The sequence below is a fragment of the Elephas maximus genome, chromosome 23, assembly GCF_024166365.1.
Source record: "Elephas maximus indicus isolate mEleMax1 chromosome 23, mEleMax1 primary haplotype, whole genome shotgun sequence".
Taxonomy (NCBI): domain Eukaryota; kingdom Metazoa; phylum Chordata; class Mammalia; order Proboscidea; family Elephantidae; genus Elephas; species Elephas maximus.
In genome coordinates, this window is record NC_064841.1 from 11,011,023 (window position 1) to 11,033,162 (window position 22,140).

Below are 22,140 nucleotides of genomic sequence, written 5' to 3' on the forward strand. Positions count from 1 at the left end.
TTGGAGATTTGAATTATGCAGTGAATTGAATTTTCTGTCCCTTAAAAAAATTTTTTACTTTAACGTTTATTTCATTTGTTACTAATATAGGTACAACAACTTCCAATTGTATTTGCTTGATGTCATTTTCTACCCTTTTTGCTTCAACCTATTTGTGTTTATGCGTTATGTATGTCTTTTATACAGAGCATATTTTATTTTAATAAAATCCAATTTATGAATTTTATCTAATAAAGTTTAGTCCATATTCATTTATGGTAATTATTAATATATTCAAACCAGTTTCAAATATCTCACCTTATTATTTCTTTTTTATTTATTTTTAATCTCTTCTACCACTTCTCTCTCCTTTAAATTGATAGCTATATCTGCTCAAAATTCAGACCCTGCAATTGTTTGTTACTGATCCACATTGAGATAAGGACCTCATGCCAGAATGTAAATTAAATCTCTGCTGCCTTCATTGAGAGAGTCTTTATGTGAAAATCGCGTCAGCTGAACAAGGCAGTGTGTTTAGTGAGGTAGTTGATATACATTCTGATGTCAGATCCACAGCTTGTCAAAGACTGATGACAAATAGCTCATAGACCAGCAGTAGCAGAGTGGCTTTTGAGGAACACAGTTTTAGCATGTTCTCACATTCCTTGTCCCTTCTCTCATATCCAACCTTCGAAATACTGATAGTATATAAAAACTCTTAAATAGTGCTTATTATGATTTTGTTTCCTATTTTCCTTTGGCAATAGCTTTCTCTCTAAGATGGCAACCAACTTTACCAAGGTGGTATTTGACACCCCACTTTTTTTCATATGTCACTTGCAACATCTCTTGTGTTTGTTTCTTCCTTATTTAAGAGTTTTATCTCCATGCTGTTTTCAACATGGGTCTTTGCATGGCAAACCTTCTGAGGCCTTCTATGCCTGGGAATATATTAATAAGCACTTAGATTTGACTGATATTTGGGATGGACATAAAATTCTGAATTCTAAGTTTTTCTTTTTTTTTTTTCCTTCAATACTTTGGAAATTCCACTTCTATTGTATTCTAGCTGTCACTGTTGCCTTTTTTTTTTTATTAAACTTTTATTGAGCTTCAAGTGAACGTTTACAAATCAAGTCAGACTGTCACATATAAGTTTATATACACCTTACTCCGTTCTCCCACTTGTTCTCCCCCTAATGAGTCAGCCCTTCCAGTCTCTCCTTTCGTGATGTCACTGTTGCTTTTGAATAATTTGTTTCTTATTCCTTTGTACGATGTCTTTCCTTTTTGCTAGCTTTTAGAATTTTCTTTGTCCTTGTTATTCTTAAATTTTAGGGTCATGTGTTGAGGGGTAGGTTTTCCCTTCTTTTTCCTTTTGATATTTTGGTGGCTTTTTCAGTCTTAGGCCTTTTCAAAACATAGGGAAAAATTTACCTACCTTATTTCTCCAAATATTTACTCCTGTCTTTTTTAGTTTCCTCTCTTCTGCAATTTCTGCCATTAGGATTTTAGCACTTCTTTTCTATTCTTCATATCTATTGATTTTTCTTTTATAGTTTTCACTTATTTGATCTTTCCTTCTTTCTTAGCTGTGCCTCCCCTCCCTCCCCACTTTTTTTTTTTTAATTGTGTCTTATCTTTGTGTGGTTTATTTCAACTATTATAATCTTACCTTTAGTGTTTTTGCTTGGCTCTTTTTATGTATTTTTTTTTCTTTTATACTGATACATTCTTCCCTTTTTTCTTTTAGTATGTTTACTTAAGCTGATTTAAAATTAATTGGTTTAAGTATTTTTGCTCCCAATAGAACCTGAAATCCAGATAATTATGCTCCTCAAATATCTTATTCTTTTGGCCTGTGGGCTTCTTTTCCCAGGGGATATGTTCTACTTTGCCAGGCAGCGCATGTGGAGCAAGGCCAGACCCTGGTCTCCAGCTCACAGTTGGCTCAGGATGTGCGGCCAGGGTGCGTGCGTGAGCACTAGTGTGGAGAAGCCCAGGCGGTGGAAAACCAGAATCAGTCACTCCTCACCCTTCAACAAGAACCCAGGGCAGGGCTTTGCTTATTCTTTTCTTCTCAGGGAAGAACAGCTTTTGGTGGGGAGGTTTCTGCAGCATAGCAGCTTCTTAAAGTCAGTTGCCTTGTTTTTCACGGCACCTCACAGTGGCTTTTGCCATTGATTTTCTCTTACCCTTGAGATCCCTTAGACCAAAGGTCTGAGTTGCTGTAGTTATAGCTGTGCACTGTTTGTCCCAACAGCACAGTTTCTATTTTATCCTCTCTATGTTAAACCCTGGTGGTGTAGTGATTAAGAGCTCTGGCTGCTAACCAAAAGGTCAGCAGTTCAAATCCACCATGGAAACTCTATGGGGTAGTTCTACTCTGTCCTATAGGGTCACTACGAGTCAGAATTGATGCGATGGCAATGGGTTTTTTGTTTTTTTTTTAATGCCTAGGTAGCAGTTCTCTGTCATGTGGGATCCTAAGAGTCAAAATTCACTGGATGGCACCAAACAATGACAGATGCTCTATTGAGTTGCCTCTTTGCTGGCAAAGTCACTCCTTCCGTCCCACATCAGTTCAAAACTGCTAGCTGTCTTCATTTTTGGAATTTCTCATGCCTTTCTTGGTATCTTTGGTTGGTCTTGGGGGAAAAAGCCGGTAACAGTAACTATTCACCTTCCCTAGTAGAATGTGGAAATGATCTACCAGCCTTTGCAACCCTTTATAGGAACCAACATTTTTTTTCCCCAGCACAAAGTAGCTTATAATTTTGTTTGCTGGTTTTATTTTTACAAAAGGAGTTTTATAAACTTAGATGTATAATACTGCACCCAAGCTTTTTTGTCTGTGTTCCATTTTTAACCATGATCCACATACAGTCATGTTTTTTATGCTGTGTTTTTTTCACCTAACTATTTTGAGCATGTTTCCTTTGGCTTATTCTTTCTGCTTATTTTTATGGTTCTACAGCATTTATTTTTAAAATATTGCCTGATAGTCTATAAAATTTACGTACTAAAATTTACTAAACCTTTCTTTTATTGTGGAATGTTTAGACTATTTTCACTACTAGAAATAAGAGTATAAAATCTTTATAGATATATCTTTTGTCTTTTGATTTATTGGTTTAAATTTATTCCTAAGAATGAGATTACAAGGTCCAGGAATATAAACACTTTATAGCTCTTGATAAGTATTGCCAAATTGCCCTACAAAGAATGATGCCGTTCTTTGAATGGTTTTCTATACACTTATTCTGATGTATACTTAATTGCATATGCGCAAACTTGTATATCACTTAAGACAAATCCTCTTCTGTCTTTTCAAACTACTCTGATTACATTTTTTAAGGATACATTAAATTAAAATGGTGATAGACCATCTTCTGTTTTTTTTTCAAACCACTATTACTTCCAAATAGCCCTGTAAAATCCTTTTAATTCTAATTCTAATTTAAGTAATTAAGGATATAAATATAAATTAGGCCAATGGATGACGTTTACTCCCTCAAGAGGGACTAGCAATATAGAGAACTTGTGTTACCCATCAATTTTGGGGTCTGGGGTCTTAGGTGTCCCAGAAAGGTACGAAATGTTTTTTGAAATTTGTAATTACTTTCATAAGTTGTGGGAAAGCCTGTGTCCTTCCCCCTCCCCCCCTACTTGGAACTAAGCCAAGACCCAGGGTTTTGTATTATGCAAGGGAGGGGGATAGGGCTGGAGAAAGGACAGCTGTCAGACTTCTTGCCAACCCTAGTACCTGGTGCTCAAACTAGATTTAATTTTGTTTAGAAAAATGCAAAAATATGACTGTTTTCCATATTCAGGATCATGCAGCACTTCATACCTGCACAGATATATCTTTAAACAAACACTCCAAAGGTGTTACTTACATTTTATAGTACAATATAATTTACGAGATTTCTGAAATATTTATGGTCGCTATGTGCAAAGCACCATTATAGGTACTGTACATGACTATCACATTGAACCCTTGTATCAATAATCTCTGCTGCATAATAAACAATGTCAAAATCTCAGGGACTTCCACAACAAACATTCTTTTTCTGCCCGAGTCTGTGAGTTGTCTGTGGCTCAGCTGGACTCCAGGGTTGGCTGACCTTGGCTCCGGGCTGTGGATTGGGTTCAGGTTGGCGTCCTCAGTGCCAGCAGCTTTCTGTTGTATGTTCTTGTTTTGACAGATCACTGGAGTGCAAGCAGGCAGGTGAAGCCACGCAAGCACGTTTAAAGCCTCTGCTTGTGGCATGCCTGCTAACATCCCATTGGTCCCGGCAAGTCACATGGCCAAGCCCAACATCAGTGGGCCGGGAGGTACTGCAAAGTCTCATGGGAAAGAGTGTGGATGTGTAATTCTATTCAGGAGGGAGTGAAGAATTGAGAACAGGGACGTTGCGGATCACAATCCTCAATGCAATTGTGCAGATTGTCTATTGTTAATTCACCGTCATCCCCATCAGGAGAGATGCCTGGGAACAAGATTTCCCAGAATCCCTTGCCTACAGGCTTCTGGGTTAGATTGTGTTAATGAGAATCACTTACATGACATATGAAAATGGAAAATTAGCAGAAGGTATTATTCTCTGCCAGTAGGTGAGCAGATAAATGGCAGTCATGAAGTTTGCTTTGGCTTCTGGGCATTCTTCAACTTGGCTTTGGTGCTGTAGGCAGCTGGGATCGTCAGCAGAGGTTTTCTGTGATTTCTTCAGACTTCGGACCTCTGAAAGTTAGTGGTTGGTTTTCCTTGATCTTTGCTCCCCCAGACCTTCCAATAATTTTGTAAGCACTTACCATATTTTATTGAATTTAAGAGACCATCAATGGTGTCAGTAAGAAAGAAAAAAAATGCTACTAATAATTAAAAATATTTTTTATCCCTAAGAATTTCATTTTATACTTTTAAGATTCTCTTAGATTTATTCAGACTGGAGTAAAAAAATATATATTACAATTGTACAGACATAAAATGCAAATATGAGCATGATAACTTTAAGTTCTTCCAAAAATAACTTCACATTCAGAATTTTGCTCTTGTGAATCATTTTTCCACTCAGAGGCATCTAAAACCAAACCAAATCCATTGCCATCAAGTTGATTCCGACTCATAGTGACACTGTAGGACAGGGTAGAACTGCCTCATAGGGTTTCCAGTGCTGTAATCTTTACGCAAACAGACTGCCACTTCTTTCTCCTGATCAGCGGCTGGTGGGTTCTAACCACCGGCCTCTTGCTTAGCAGCCGAGCCACTTAACCACTGTGCCACTAGGGCTCCTTTCAGAGGCATCAGTGCCCATATTTTCCCACTCATCAGGAGGCATCAGGAGCATTGGTGATGGATCATTTCTTAAAAAGAGTGCTCCATTGTTATCTCCTGGTTTTCTTCCAAGTTGCTAACACCTTTTCTGTAAGTTTTGCTTGTCTCTTTATTTTACCAGGTGCCAACCCACTCCTCTTCCATCCTCAGCGAGTCTTTAAATGTTATGGGTGTTGTGAGTTTGAGGATTTGCAATTGTTCAGTCATGCCATCAGTTTCTACCCTTATCCACGATTTTGTTTTTTACCCATCGTAATATGTGTTCCTGAGAAGTATCAGAATCTAACCTAACTGGTGGTTTGTGGAGGGCTCCCACGTGTCTGTCCTAGCAGACTTGTAGCTAGCTCAGTGGCGATCCGTCTGTGTTTTCTGAGCACATATGATAACATCTTCGGAAAAGATTTCATTTTCAAGTGCCATTTTGCAATTTAAAATTAAATGTAACAAACTACCACTGGCCACACCAAATACTGGCAAGCAGGTGGGGCAGCAGGAACTCTCATACAAGGTTGGTGGGACTGCAAAATGGTACAGCCACTTTGGAAGACAGTCTGGCAGTCTCTTACAGAGCTAATAAACACGGGCTTACCATAGGATCTACCAATTGCATACCTGGGTATGTACTCAGATAAGCTGAAAACTTGTGTCCACCTAAAACCTGCCCATGAATGTTTATAGCATCTTTATTCATCATTGCCAAAAATTGGAAGCAACCAAGATTTTCGGTAGGTGAATAGAGAAACAAATTGTGGTACCTCTGTACAATGGAGTATCAGTTAGCGATAAAAATGCACTATCAAGCGATGAAAAGATATGGAGGAATCTTAAATGCATATTGCTAAGTGAAAGAAGCCAGTATGAAAAGCTACATCCTGTATGATTCCAACTATATGACATTCTGGAAAGGGAAGACTCTAGAGACAGTGAAAAGATCAGCGGTTGCCAGTGGTTTGGCGGGGGGAGGGGTGAAAAAGTGGAGCACAGGGCGTTTTGAGGGCGGTGAAACTATTCTGTATGATACTGTAAAGGTGGACATATGGTGCTATGCCTTTGTTAACCGTACAATTGTTCAACACAGAGAGCGAACCCTAATGTAAACCATGCTGTTGTTATTTGTTTTTAGGTGCTGTTGAGTCGGTTCTGACTCGTAACAACTCTGTGTATAACAGAGAGAAACACTGCCTGGTTCTATGACATCCTCATGATTGGTGTTACGCTTGAGCCCATTGTTGTAGCCACTGTGGCAGTCCATCTCATTGAGGGTCTTCCTCTTTTTCACTAACCCTCTACTTTACCAAGCATGATATTCTCCTCCAGGGACTGGTCCCTTGTGTGGACTTTAGTTAATATACGATATTGGCTCATCACTTGTAACAATGCACCACATTTACAAAAGGCTTTACTAAAAGGAGAAAAGGTGTGTGTGTGGGGACGGGTGGGGAAGAATGGAGTGTATGGGAACTCTCTGTACTATCTGCAGGATTTTCTGTAAACCTGAAACTCCTCTAAAAAAACAAAATCTATTAAAAAATAACCACAACAGTCACACTGTCATTGGCAACTATGCATAGCTTTGCAGAGATGTGCTGCTTTTTATCACCTGAGTCATGATCTCAATCTCTTTGGCACCTCCAGCACTGATGCTATAATTTCAACGAACGCTGGAGTTCCTTCAACATTTTCTATTTGACTAAAAGTGTTTTTATTATTTTCCTCAGTGAATCGCATGTCGCTGGAAATTTAGTAGCTGCTGTTCACAGTCAGCAAAAAGTTTCTGACAAATTGACACTTCAGGCCTTAATGATAGTCCTGGACAATGCCTGAATTAATTACACAAGCCTATCTAGTCTAGGTGATTTGATAATTTCTCCTGACTTCATTTTTGTTTTAGTTTGAGTTCTCCGGGCATAGAGCCTGAGACATGGGTGCAGAGAGAGCTGACTTAAGAAGCAGTTTCTGGAAGCAGGTTGAAGGTTTGTACTTTGGGGCATTAACTTTACCCCTGGGGGCATTTACTCCCCCCTCCCCTATTTCCAAGTTACCCTGAAGAAAAGCAGAGATACCCATATCTTTTTTTTTTTTTTTTCTTTTTCGGTCTTCTTTATTCATTGTCCGGCTCTCGCGTGCATATATAAGGTGATTGGAAACGTGATGGCTTGGGTCAGGCGCCTTCGTCCTCAAGGTGTTATCTTTGGTTTTCAACACTTTAAAGAAGTTTTTTGCAACTGATGTGCCCAATGCAATGCATCTTTTGGTTTCTTGACTGCTGCTTCAATGGGTGTTGATTGTGGATCCAAGTAAAATGAAATCCTTGACAACCTCAATGGCTTCTCCGTTTATCACAATGTTCCTTATTGATCAAGTTGTGAGGACTTTTGTTTTCTTTATGTTGAGGTGTAATCCATACTGAAGGCTGTGGTCTTTGATCTTCATCAGTAAGTGCTTCAAGTCCTCCTCACTTTCTCAAGCAAGGCTGTGTCATCTGCATAACGAAGGTTGTTAATGAGTCTTCCTCCAATCCTGATGCCCCGTTCTTCTTCATATAATTCAGCTTCTCGAATTATTTGCTCAGCATACAGATTGAATAGGTGTGGTGTCTTAGTCACCTGGTTCTGCTGTAACAGAAATACCATAAATGGATGGCTTTAACAAACAAAATTTTATTTCTCTCACAGTCTAGTAGGTTACAAGTCTAAAATCAGGGCCTCAGCTCCACAGGAAGGCTTTCTCTCTGTTGGCTCTGGAAGAAGGTCCTTGACATTTCCCTAATCGAGGAGCTTGTCAGGCGCAGGGACCCCGGATCCAAAGGAGATAAAAGACGGCGCAGGCCACACTCCAGGGAAACTCGCTTTACCTTGATACCCATATCTTTTTGAATGAAAGGAAAGGGAAATGATGAAGACAAAAGGAAGGCTACTGAGAAGCACTCTGCTGGTGTTGGAGTCCCTGGGTAGCACAAACGGTTAATACGCTTAGCTACTAACTGAAAGGTTGCCAGTTTGAATCCACCCATTGGAGCCTTGGAAGAAAGTCCTGGCGATCTGCTTCAGAAAAATCAGCCATTGAAAACCCCACGGAGCACAGCTCTACTCTGACCTACGTGGCATTGCCATGAGTCAGAATCGAACTGACGGCAATGGAGTACGCGGGTTTGTTTTCTCCATATTACTTGGCAGGTCAAAATGCAAAAAGTCGAGACTTAGCATGAGATTAAAACAGCATTTATTCTCCCAAGCCTCTTTAAATTTCTGCCCCTTAAACAGCTGCTTGGGATGGATGCTTTACCTCCATCCCAAGTATATCTACTCTTCGGGACAGATTGTCCAATAGGCAAGGTAAGCACAGTGCTTACCTTGCTTACCAGATAATCTGTAGTAAACAATTTCACATGGGTTTCACCACATCTGTAAGTAAGCGCAAGTAAGCCCGTGCTTACCTTGCTTACTGGGTCATCTGCCCTTGTCAGGGATTGTAAATTTGAAAAGAGGCTTTGATTCTGTATGAAGGTGCTGTGGGGCTGAGAGAGACACAAATGCCAGCCATACCTAGAAGCAGAATCTTTGACGTGGTGAAAAAATGTGGAATTGTTCACTACAGATGATCTGGTAAGCAAGGTAAGCACTGTGCTTACTTTGCCTACTGGATAAGTTGCCCCTGTCTACTCTCTATTCCCTGGTTCACTCTGCATCCTTGTTGGCTCTCTCATGTAGATGTCAGTCCCCGGTGAGGCCGAGTGACGTGCATCCCCCAGGCAGAGCCTGTTCGCTCCCGATCACACTCCCACGTGTCAGATTCTGGACTGTGGTCGCTCCACTGAGGCGTTGCCACCACAGGAGACCTGCTGAAACCACCTGCCTGCCTCAGCCTTGTCCTCCACTACGTCACAGATTGTAAGTTGCTGTGGGGAATAAAAAAGAAGTTGATGCAATAGTGGTTGATCTCCAGGAGGTTAGGGGCATGCTTGGGGGCAACTCTACAGAAGGGCCAGCTAATGATTATGTCCCAAAGCCGGTGACTCAAACTCTGCGAGAAATTAGAGAGGGAAGTACTCGTTCGGGCTGGAGCCTCCTCCAGAAGGCCCCACAAGGAGGCTGGGTCTGCGTAGTGCCCAGAAGAATGGGTGGAATTTGAATTGGGGGAGCTGTCTTGATAAGTGCGGTTAGAACACACTCATTTTGGAGCCTGGGACTCCCAAACAGATGCCACTTTGTAATGTGAACTTATTTCCCATAGTTGCCCAACTGTATGTTAGGTTAGTTGAAGCCTATAGGTCTTAAGAGCAGACAGCTTGGTGATCGGGTCGATATTTGAAGGTAGGTCTAAATGCTTTTGGAGCCCCGGTGGTGCAGTGGTTAAGTGCTTGACTGCTAAGGGAAAGGTCAGCCAATGGAGCCCACCAGCCACTCCATGGGAGAAAGTTGTGGAGCCTGCTTCCGTAAAGATTTACAGCCTTGGAAACCCTATGGGGCAGTTCTACCCTGTGCTGTAGGGTTGCTATGAGTTGGGATAGACTCGACAGCAGTGGGTTTGGTTAGTCTTTTTGGTTCTAAATGCTGTGTTTGCAGAGTAAGCAGGTGACTGACCTTTAGCAGTGTTCTTGGAGAGGCTCGGTGGGTTGCCTTGCGTGGGAAGATCAGTTTCTGAGTGTGGGCAGCTCTGGATAAGATCCATGGATGCAGTGGGACCCATTACGGGGCAGACTGGTGGCTCTCTCCCTGGGGCAGCCTAATGCACTACAGTGTATGCTCTTGGGTCCCAGCCACTGCTATCACGTGGGCTGGAACTTACTGGGGAGAATTGCTCTCCTTGCCCTGGCTGGATAATCTGACCAGCTCCTGGGTGGACTCACACCCTGTGGAGTGATGCCTACCTTCTTCTTCGTCACTTGGGGAGAGCTGTAACCATGTGCTTTCCCTTGGGCTATGATGAGATGAGGGTAGGGGTTTAAGTCTGGAGGGGAGGAGCGTTACACCTTCCTTTACACTCGGGTGGTGCCAATGGTTAACAAACTCGGCAGTTCACTGAAAGGCTGAAGGTTTGAGTTCACCCAGAGGTGCCTTGGAAGAAAGGCCTGGAGATCTACTTCCAGAAAGTCAGTCATTGACAGCCCTATGGAGCACCGTTCTACTGTGACACACATGAGTCAGAGTTGACTCGATGACTCAGTGGCAACTGTTTTTTTTTTTAAAACTGTTTTTTTGTTTACTCATTCCTCGTGAGCCTGTGTTGTCTGTGTAAACTCCCACTTGTTAGATGGAAAAAGCTCCACACTCAGCTCCAGAGGCTTTGAATGTTTGTCCCACGGGACTTATGATCACTCTTGGAAGGCGTAGTAATTGGGCCTTGGATCTGGGTTCAAATCCTAATGCTGCCACTGTGTTGAAAACTGTGGGTGATTTTCTTAGATTCTTTGAGCCTTGAGCACCTCCTCTAAACGATGCTGATTGTACCTGCCTGATAGCATTGTTGGGAGACTAAATAACATCATGCCATAAAGCACCTGCCAAGGAGCTCCAGAAGTGAGAGCTGTCCCCTAGTCCAACATGTCTATCATGACACACCTGCAACTATGCCTTAAAAAATTCCAGTTTACAGTTAACGGAAAAAAAAGATATTTATGCTTTTTTTTTTTAAAGTAACACTATGAACAAAATATTTAGACTTAAGCTGAGGAATTTTGAAGGCGGAATAATCGTCTTATTTCCCTAATTGCAGTTGTTTTCAGTGACTATTTTGTTCACTTTATATGGAAAAAAAATAAATGTCACATAGAAGAGATAGTCTTGGTATAAAGGCATCTGATGAAGTGCAGCTAATTAAAGACACAATTTGGTACAGACTGTGTACCCAACATATTTTGGCACATAAAATATTTACTCTGATAGGTTGAAGCTGTGACTCTGAACTGGGTCTGCGTTGTTACTGAGACTGAGTGCTTTTAATCGAACGAGCGATAATGACTTCATCACTTCTGACTTTGTGTCTGGCTGTCACCCGGAATGACATTTTATTGTGGCGCGTTCAGCTTTTGGTAACAGTCCTTGATAAACTGGCACTGCTGAGATCTTGTTTTTGAAAAGAACATTAAATACTTGTTAATTTATATTCATATTTAAAATTCTAAATCCGTGCTAACCATAAGCAAGTCTCCTAATTATGAATTTTTCTTCTGTGTTCAGTTTTCTGTGAGAGCCATAAGCTGGAACAGCACAAAAAGTAGATCAGCGCAAAGTTACTTTTCAAAATGCTTTTATATTTTGGTCTCTGCCCCTCAGCCCTTGCCTATTCATTCGTATTAGAAAAAGGTATAGTTTGGGTCATATTTTAAGCAGGTTTGTTTTGAAGAGAAAAAGTCCTGTGCTTTTATAAAATACTGCTTGGATTTATTCAGTTTGAAGTTTACTGGAGCAGTGTTTTTAAGTTTACTTCTTAGTTCAAAGTCGGGTGGATTTCAGGAGCTCTACTTTTGTTGTTGTTGTGTGCCAGCCAGCAAGTGGGCCGGTGGATTCGAAGGGTGGACCTTTTCATTAGCAGCCTGAGCTCTTAACCACTGTGCCACCGGGGCTTCCACTTCCACACAAAGTCGCTGGGCAGCTTTAAGATGTCCTGGGCTTCAGAACTGTCATCTCTCAAGATAGGAGTGCAGAATGAGGTTTACTAATATTCTCTATGGCTCAAGATTCTAAATACTTCCCAGGTGTCAGAGTCTAAGGAGATATAGCACCGTGATTCAGTGCAGAGACTGGTTCACCTGGGCCAGGTGGTGGGGCAGAGATTCTCTGCATTTCTGACAGGTTCCCAGGTGCTGCCAAGGCTGTTCTGAGGACCACAGTTTGAGTGGAAATAGCTTACTTTACACATTACAAAATCCGACTGCTTGGATTTGAATTCCTGTGCTACTCTTTATTAGCTGTGTGAACTTGTAGGGCATTTAGCTGTTCTCTGCCTTTATTTTGACATCTGTCAGAACGGGGATAATTACAAGGACATTTAGCCGTTATGGCTTATTTAGAGAATACCCTGTGAACCATGCAAAGAACTTAATACGTAATAGCAAAGTGATAGGTATTAATAAATATATTTTATCTGATGAAAATAACTTCTCAAAAATTTGAAGAGGCGAGGAAAGAGTCGTGATGTTTGTTTATTTTTGCTCGAGAAAACGTATCAGGGCAACTTTTGATGACTAGCCATTCTGGTTTGCCCGGGACGTCCCAGTATTAGCAGTGAAAATTCTGAGTCCCAGGAAACCCTCAGTTCTGGGCAGACTGGGACAGTCACCCTTATACTTTATATACTTCTTTTTTAATCTTCTTAATAATCTCATGATATACCATTATTTGCATTTCACAGATGAGGCAATGGGCCACGGCTGTTAACTGGGGAAGCCTGTGTTCACACATGTCATTGAGTGACTTCAAAGTCCTTGTATTCTCTATTATATCTGTTGTGTATTAAATCTGTATTCCCGTATTCTTATTTAGTGCTTCAGGTTTTATATCAGAAACATATTTGGTTTAAAATACGATAAAGAAATAAAAGACTTTGACCTCTATAAAATTATTTAGTAAAAAACAAATACATATGTAGGTAAATAGAGAATACACCAACCAAAAAAGAAAGAAAGAAAGAAAAACAGTTGCTGTCAAGTTGATTCTGACTCATGGTGACCTCCTGTGCTCAAAGTAGAGCTGCTTCATAGGGTTTTCAAGGCTGTGACCTTTCAGAGGCTGGCCACCAGGCCTTTCTTCCAAGATGCCGCTGGGTAGACTCCAACAGCCATCACTAACTGACCACTTACCTGTTGGTGCCACCTGGGGACTCTGAGAAACTATACAAAGTATGCCCAAATAATGAGGTTGCACTGGTCCAAGGTCTGGGGAAGGTTGACTCTTCTCAGAGACTTGTTTCTGTGGACCAAGTGGACAGTTGGTTAAGATGAGGCTTAGAGAAAGAACATTTAGATTGTTCTGGTGGAGGGTGGGGTTTGTGGAAGGGAGTTCAGATTTTATTACTTTTTCTTCCTGATTCGTTTCTTTCTAGTCTTCTTCTGAAAGGCCCAGACAATATTCCTTACCTTTTCTTCATTTTCTATCTTTATAAAAGATTAATTGGAGCAGATACAATTGAGCTTTGTCGAGTGGCAACAGCACGGCTTGCCTGCACGTGAGAACGTCCTCAGATTATCCCATTACCCTGTCTGTGTTTTTCATATGACAGGCAGAGAGTCGTATCAGCTGGAATCCTCCCCTTAGCTCTTCGTGAAACAAGGGCTGTGAACTCCAAAAATACTTCTGCAAAATTTTTTCACAGAATTTGCTATTCTGTTTTACTATTAAGAAAGCTTCCAGTCACTGCCAAAGGGAAGTTTTACAAGGGCTCTAAACCTTAATTTCCTTAGTTGGACACAGTCACAGTGAACCTGGGTCTCCACAAGTCACGTTTTAAAATTTCTAAAAATGGATTTGGGTAGGACATTTAAAAAAGCTAAGACCTTTTAAAATTCAATAAATTGATAAATAAAAATTTAAAAATAATGAATGAAATATAGATTAATTCAGTTCTCTTCAAATCCGTACCATCAATACAATTTCAAAGCAAGAGCCCTTTTTTATACTTATTTTTTGCATATTTTTTTAAACTTTTAAAATATTTAATGGATTTGAAATGTGTAAATCTGCATTTTTCACCAGCCATCTGTCAGTTTATCATACTCTGGTGGCTTGCATGTTGCTGTGATGCTGGAAGCTGTGTCACTGGTATTTCAAATACTGGTAGCGTCACCATGGTGGATAGGTGTCAGCAGAACTTCCAGAGTAAGGTAGACTAGGAAGAAAGGCCTGGTCATCTACTTCCAAAAATTAGCCAAAGAAAACCTTATGAACCACAACAGAGCATTGTCCCACATGCTTGCATTGGATACGTCATCAGGAAGGATCAGTTGAAAGAGGAACACATTATGTTTGTTGAAGTAGAGGGCGAGCAAGGGTGAGAGAGACCCCTGGTGAGACTGACTGGTATGGTAGCTACAACGGTGGACTCAGACATGCTGGTGATCATGAGGATGACACAGGACCAGGCAACGTTTTATTCTGTTGTACATAAGCTTGCCATGAGTTGGAGTTGGCTTGACAGCATCCATCCACCCACCCATCAACCCACCCATCCATCCACCCACCCACGCATCCATCCACCCACGCATCCATCCATCCATCATCCATCCATCCATCCATCCATCCATCCATCCATCCATCCATCCATCCATCCATCCATCCATCCATCCATCCATCCACCCACCCACCCACCCACCCATCCATCCACCCACCCACCCACCCATCCACCCACCCATCCATCCACCCACCCACGCATCCATCCATCCATCCATCCATGCATCCATCCATCCATCCATCATCCATCCATCCATCCATCCACCCACCCACCCACGCATCCATCCATCCATCTCCTACCTGTGTTCAAGCAGCCATTTTTGTTATTCGCAAACATGCTTATAGAAGAGAGGACTTCAAATGGAAATATCTTTATTTCATCTGTAATTTGTTTTGCCTACGATTTTAATTAAAGGTAAAACCTATGAGTTAATTATTTTTGCAAATAAACTCCATAGTTCAATAAAGAGCATTAAAATTATTGAAAAAATAAATAATCATGGAAAAATAAAAAGTACTTTTGGAATTACTCTCTATCACTAGCTTTCAAAATATGGTTCCTGGACATCATCAGCCTCAAGTGAAAACGTCTTAGAAATACAAAATTTTGGCCCCACTTCAGACTGTTGACTCAGAACCCTAGGGGTGCGGCCCAGCAATCTGGGCTCTAATGATCCCTCCAGACCATCCCAAAGAGCGAATCGTTGGTCTAGATCATCCAGAAGAGAGTCTCATGGGTCAGTATGAAGACTACTAGCCAAAAGGTTGTTGTTTAGAACCTATTAAAAGGTGCCTTGGAAGACAAGCCTGGTGATCTGCTTTCAAAAGGTCACAGCCTTGAAAACCCTATGGAGCAGATCTACTGTGCACACATGAGGGCTCCATGAATTGGAATCGACTTGATGGCATGTAACAACAATGACAATAACTTTTAAAAACCCTTTTGCCATAGAGTCAATTCTGACTTTAAATAGAACCTAAATTGATGACTCATAAATTAGACAACCTCTCTGCCTACCACTACCCTGGCGGTGTAGTGGTCAAGTGCTATGGCTGCTAACCAAAAGGTCAGCAGTTTTGAATCCACCAGCTGCTCCTTGGAAACTCTATGGGGCTGTTCTACTCTATCCTACAGGGTTGCTATGAGTCAGAATTGACTGGTTGGCAGTGGGTTTGGTTTTGGTTTTCTGCCTACCAGAGTAGTCAATACCAGTGGGCAGTGTGGCAAGATGAGAAGAATTGGAACTTTGAAGTGTGAAGATCTCATTTTAATTTCCAATGAAATGCAAGGCATTTCAGTACTTTGAACCACAGCTTAAAATACATAAAATGGGCACAATCATACCCTCCCTCCACCCAGTCTCATAGAGTTCATTTGTGATCAAAGGAAGACATGCAGATGGATTCTCACCCATAGCAACCCTATAGGACAGAGTAGAACTGCCCCATAAAGTTTCTAAGGTGTGCCTGGTGGGTTCAAACTGCTGACCTTTTGGTTAGCAGCTGTAGATCTTAACCATTATGCCACCAGGGTTTCCTTTACTTTATCTAGTTTTTATGCAAATGTTACTCTTCCCACGCTCATTACTGTCAGTATATGATTGCAGTTCTCAAAACTTCTTCTCACCTCCCTCCTCTTTGCCCCATTAAAATTTAATTACCTCCTGAAATTGGTTTTGCAAAGCGGATTTTTAAAGAAGAGATTGGGGATTTTTTTAAATAAGAAAAGAAATTGATTTTTATATAGGGAATGAGACTTCTGGGCTTTTTTCTTTGTTTCACTAATAGACGTTTAAGCCTTTAATCCACAAAATGAATCAATTGCACACTTCAGTGATACCGTGGCACTAATAATGCATTTGGAACGTTAAGTGTCAGATTTCCCTCACGTCTTTCAGAAATTGTTCTACATTTTTCTGGTTTAACCTCTCTTGACACCAGTGAACTTATGGCTTGTAATTGAAGGATAAGTGAGCAAAAAGCAGTTCAAGGGATAATATATCTATTTCTATTCCTATTTCCTGGACGGAGACCTTTTATGCTAAGTTCACGTGAGAGTAAATTTTTATAACAGAATTATAACCTCAGCTAGATGTTACTCAGGCAGGCGGAGATCTGTCCTGGTATAATGGATTTCGTGACAATGAATTGCAAGAGAGACTCCCAAAAGCTTTGCCTAAGGAAATCCTGACAGTAGCCTGTATGCTGCCGAAATTTTCAAGATGCTATTATGACTCATTATAGAAAAATGGCTTGGTATCTTAATCGTAAAATGCAATTGTGTTAAAAAGGAGAAAAAAATGTAAAGGCATAATCTTTGAAATATTGCCATGTATTCATATGAGCCACACTCTTTAGAGAATGTTATTGCTCTCAGTGTGTTTTTACATAATAAGACCTTCTGGCTTGGAAGGACCCCTGTATTTTTTGCCCTAAATTAGAGTTTCACCTATAATTTTCTGCCTGCTACCAGTTGAATGCAAAGTAGTAGTTCTCTGCAACCAGAGGCAACCTAAACTCTGGATCATTGCTTTCCCACTGCATGAGGGCTTTTTAGGTGACGGATCACTGCTTCTTCTGGCATTTCTCTGAGTTAATTTTTTTTAAAGTAAAATATCTAAAAATTGTAATGTGCACAATGAAACCATTACATCGTTGATAAGGTCAGCGATATTATAACAAATAAATCGACAGGATTTACTCATTCTGTAAAATCGTATTTAATTGTCTTGGTTTTGATCGTTGGAACTGTTTTATCTTTTATAGCCATTTGAAGTAACTTTATATATTTTTGTGTGTGTGAAGACAGTGAAAAAACAGTAGTAGCAAACATTAACACTGAAATTAACAATAATAAAAGTAAATTCTTATACAAGCTTTAGGAGGTTTCCTAGAGTTAGAGTTCATTTTTGCTTTTATGTGTGAAAATATTATTGCAAATTATGTTGAGTGTTGTTTTCACTTGTGCTTAAACTCTTGGGAGTTGAGAAAACCCCCTCTCCCACATTATAAGAATATGATGAAAACTGTGGACCTAGAAGAATGGACCCACAGACAAGCATCACTTTGCATCCCATCCGTAGCAGAGTCTACGTGAAGTACCACACTTGAGAGCAGGAACTGTACCATTCGTTTCTGCGACATCTAATATCTACGTCAAGTAGGCAACCTCTGAGCTAACTTCCTTTAATGCAAGTATCGTTTGTCTCAAGAACAAACAAAAGAAAGATCAGTGGGTTAACTTGGTAGGCATATATTATCTGAATAGTAATAAAAATCCAGGAGATAAGTTGGGACGGATTACTCAATAATCAAGGTATGCACAGGTTTAATTATGTTTACTTACTAATCTGTAGTACACAGTTTCACTTGGGTTTCACCACTTTGTGTATCCTTCTACATACACTTTATGGTAAAAATCAGGTAAAATCGTGCATTACAGATTGGCGAGTAAGCACAATTAAGCCCATCCATACCTCGCTTACGGTAAACCGGTGCATACCGTGCTTACTGGTTAAACTGCCCCTGGAGATAAGCATGGAGGCAAAGAATGGGTAAGTGCCTTGCTGGTTATCATTCAGGAGGGAGATTCAGGATTCTGTCCCTAAACTCCTGCTTTCTAGCTCTGTGATTTTGCAAGGTTTCCATCCGTGACATATCTGGAATTATTATGCCAATTGTTCTGGGCTCATTGCATCAGTTAAGATTAAGTTTGGTTGGGAGTAGCAGTGATCTGAATGGACAGTGGCTTGACCAAGGTGAACCTTCATTTCTTTCTCACATTCAAGTACTAAGGCAGATGGTTCAAGCCTTGACTGACAGTTCTGTTCCGTGAAGTCTGCAGAGATCCAGGCTCCTCCTATGACTTTCTCTGCTTCAGTTCCCAAGGTCATCTTATGGTCCGAGATAACTGCTCAGCATCAGCCATCACAATTGCATTCCAGCCAAAAGGAAGGAGGAAAGGATGAAGCAGGTCCAAAGTGTGTGTGTCAGAAGTCTTTGAAGTTAGCTTCCTAGACTTTGCCACATGATGCTTTCTCTTATAACTCCATGTCCAGAACAGCCCAACAACCATTTCTATTTGCAAAGTATTTTTGGAAAGAGAGTCCTTATTTTGAGTGGCCATGTGCCCAGTTCAAAATTGGGAATCCTATTACTGGATAATAAAGAGACCTTAGAGACGGGGCAACTTCTGGTCTCTAAGGTCCAGGTGGTCAGGTACAGTTTCTGGACTTTATTAGAGTTACCCAAATAGATACATGGTCAACTAAGATTGGTTATTACTTTTGTTTTGCATTATTATATCCTGGAAAATTCTACATCAATTCAATACTACAATACTTCATTGTAGGTTTTTGGGACCAATACATATTCTCCTTTAGAAAAACTGTCATTGCATCTTCTACATCAAGAGTAAATGTTAGTTTATAGTATGAGAGCAACATGGTGTAATCAAGGAGAATGCTCTGTCTTTGACCTTTTCCCATGGCCAGGAAAACCAACACCCATCCATTTGGGATGGTCAAAATAATTTAAGCATTTTTGCAAGTACAGGGAGGCTAGGGTAAAAAAAAATTTTTTTTTTATGCAAATACAGAGAACTTACGTGTTCTCAGTGACATATGGTTAATTTCTCTGGGATTACTTGGTTTTTTCATCTTAAAAAAAAAAGGCGTAGGTGTTTGTGTTAAATGAGAGGGAGAAACTCTTGTCTATGAGCCTGATGTTCATCTAGCTAATTAGCATTTCGTGGTCATAGAATGTATCCAGTGTGTTGGGTGGGAGAAGGTACCGCTGATGTAATATTTTAAAATCAGTCTGAAGTCAGAATACTCACTGGAAACTCATGAATTTGTGTTAGTAAAAATATTCAATATGATGCTTAATTTTGTCATGTAATGGAGATATGTGACTCAGACAATGGACCACTGACATAAAATTATAAATTTTCAAAATATGAAACAATGCTCTTCAAGTGTATTTGGTAGTAAGAAAATTAGAAAAGGAATGAGGTTTTAGAAGTTTTTTTAAATGAGATATATTGTCAAGAATATCATTAGAGACAGCACAATTTCTAAATTGGTTACAAAGCCCTTTTACCGATAAATGAGAAATGACAAGGGAAGAATTGTAGCATTGGCTACTTAAATGTTCTCATACAAAAAAATGAAGGATTTTTTAAAACTTTAATGTAGACATTTTTCTTCACGTAGTTATTTTAATTCATTTGAAGTCAAAGAAGCAAAATACCCTACGATGCCGTTCAAAAACTATGCAATCAGGATAAGAAAGAACCTTTTTAAGATGTTTTATTTTTTAGCCATTCAGGTTGGTTTCCTCAACTGAGAAAAGAAATATAAAACTACTTCATAGGTCAAATAAAGTAGTGTGGGAAACTTTTGTGTCTTTTATGAACTTAATATTGGATGGACAAAAGACAGTATTCAACAACTGGGGACTATCCCCCATCTCCTTCCCCTAAAAATCCAGTGGAATTAAAGATATTTATATGAATTTTTTTTTATATGAATTTTAGGGTTAGAATTTATTTCAACCTCTCCTCAGTTGATGAAGTAAGTGTGAATGAATGTATAATTCCCATATAGCACGCTTAATGGAACAAAATTTATATTCCCATGTTCTGAGCCAGTTTGGAGTGCTAAATATTTAGGTATAGATATATATATTCGTATAAAGAATGATTTAATCTCATAACGACAATGTTTTGCCTTTTACTTTCTGCACTCTGTCACCTTCCCCTTCTCCAGTTGTAAAGCAATTTTGTTAGCATGTATTGGTTTTCCCTCAAAAATTGTGTGCAGGAAATTTTTACCTACTTCGTGACTATCAGAAACACCATTTGTACATTTGATGGTGTCCTTTTTTAACGGCTCTCTAAAGGATTCATGAGGAGTATCCCTGGGTATTTGTTGACTTGGTTTCTCAGTATCTTTCAGGATCCTCGAAAATTGTATCCAGAGCGTTCTGAGAAATAAGTCTATGGGAAGTCAAGGAACTTGCTACTTGTCCCACAAATTCTGGCCATCTTTGAAGTGGGCATTTGAGTTCAGAATTTCTGGAAAGTAGATTATGCCATTGTCACATAATCAAGGACTGAGGAGTTGAGGTGGGGGTGGTATTTTATAAAATTGTCTTAAAAAATGGGATTGTAGACAGTGTAAAAGTAACAAGTTACTCTGAATGCTCTTGGCCAACACGATTTTCTCTAACTTATGTATACATTTCCAGGCTTCTTTTCTGTTGAGAAAGTAGGGGTCAGAGCTGACAAGATTGTCTTAACTATGTCTGTAATTGCCAAGAGATGTTTTGACAGGTGGTTTCCTCCGATTATGGCAGGTTACATTCAACTATTTTGAATTTAATGTATTACGTTGGTGAGAACTGGATTGGTTGTTTAAAGCACTGAGATTCCCTTTATATGAGCCAGTTTATTTCCTGCTATAACATCCTTTTGCTATTGTGAAGATATAAACAATATCTACTTCAATCAACATAGAGATAAATATTGGCAAATTACATTTTAAAAATTGAAGATGCTCTTTCTTATTAACAGACTCAGTGAAAGGCACTAAACACGTGATTATTACTAACAGAGAAATGCAGAGAATACGGTTTCTCAAAAGCAGAAGTTACATTTTTAAAACTTTGAAATGCATTTTATTTTTATTATATCAGCACACAAAATGATGAAGCCAACGGGCCATAATCTGATTCTGGAGAAATTGAAGGTTTTCATTTCTTTCCTGGTCGCCACTGCATATAGTACCTTTCAAAAGTACTCAAAGTATTACTATCGGCTAAGTTCAAACTTTCCTTGGAGCAAGAAAAGGTGGGTAGAAGCATTCATTTGAAGCTAGTTTGTTAAGGTGCTACTAAATGCAAATAAAAGCAAACAGAAATGACATAATACTCAGACGAGCAAGAGAAGGACCTATTCATGTGGTGTGGAGACTGCATCCGGGGATAGCTGACAGTTGTGTTTCCATGAAAGCACAGAAATGGATTAATGGACTTATCCCAAACTGAGAATAATCCTTTATGAAGCATGCTTGAGGATATACTTGGCAATAAATTCGACGGCTAGCATGGTCTCTTTACAGGTTGACTTTATCTGAGACTCTGGAAGGAGAAAACCAAATTTGCCTTTATCTCGGAGCTCAAAGGCAAATGTGTGTTTGATGCCCAGATCGTAAGCCCAGTCTAAAGAAGAGCCTGTTGTCGGGTCTGCAAAACATAAGCAATAAATATTTAATTAGAGACAAATGCTAATATTCTCTCAAAACCGAAATTCACTGGTGCAAAATTAGCGATAGTAATTCCACATATAGTCAATTGCAGTAATAAATGGGAGTATTGGTCTGAATAGTAGAGTGTCATGTACAAAATAATCCTGGCTTTGGAATTCACCATGCGTTTTAAATATGTGCTATGTCCTTTAAATTACATTTAGGTTGGGTCGGTACTAAATTGAGTTTGTATTCTCTGAGTACACATTGTTGTAGGAGGAAGTGGTTGGAGCGAATGAATGCAAGCAGCAGAGGAAACCAAGTGTGGAGAAGCCACTGGTCACTGAGAACCCACCAAGGAAAGCCATATATAGAAGCTATACTGCCTCTTGTCTGTAGTTCAGATCTC

The 22,140-nt window shown here is 39.9% G+C and overlaps 2 protein-coding genes across 5 annotated transcripts in view; one reads left to right on the forward strand and one right to left on the reverse strand.

Moving 5' to 3' along the window:
- LOC126066586 (vasodilator-stimulated phosphoprotein-like) overlaps window positions 1–22,140 on the forward strand; it is a 521,808-nt gene that overhangs the window by 62,166 nt on the left and 437,502 nt on the right. For 3 of the 4 annotated variants that reach the window (XR_007515144.1, XR_007515143.1, XR_007515147.1), the window contains one exon: window positions 9,028–9,207. Coding sequence is in view for 1 of the 4 variants with exons in the window: in XM_049867820.1 (XP_049723777.1) it covers window positions 9,028–9,044 (17 nt within the window). In the remaining 3 variants the exon portion in view is untranslated. Of the gene's footprint in view, window positions 1–9,027; window positions 10,961–22,140 lie in introns of those variants that run through there. The other variant, XM_049867820.1, reaches the window with a different exon arrangement.
- Window positions 21,165–22,140, reverse strand: part of CPA3 (carboxypeptidase A3) — a 31,119-nt gene continuing 30,143 nt past the window's right edge. Inside the window, exon 11 of the mRNA XM_049867815.1 lies at window positions 21,165–21,729. Within this exon, the coding sequence (XP_049723772.1) occupies window positions 21,542–21,729 (188 nt within the window). The 3' untranslated portion in view covers window positions 21,165–21,541. The remainder of the gene's footprint in view (window positions 21,730–22,140) is intronic.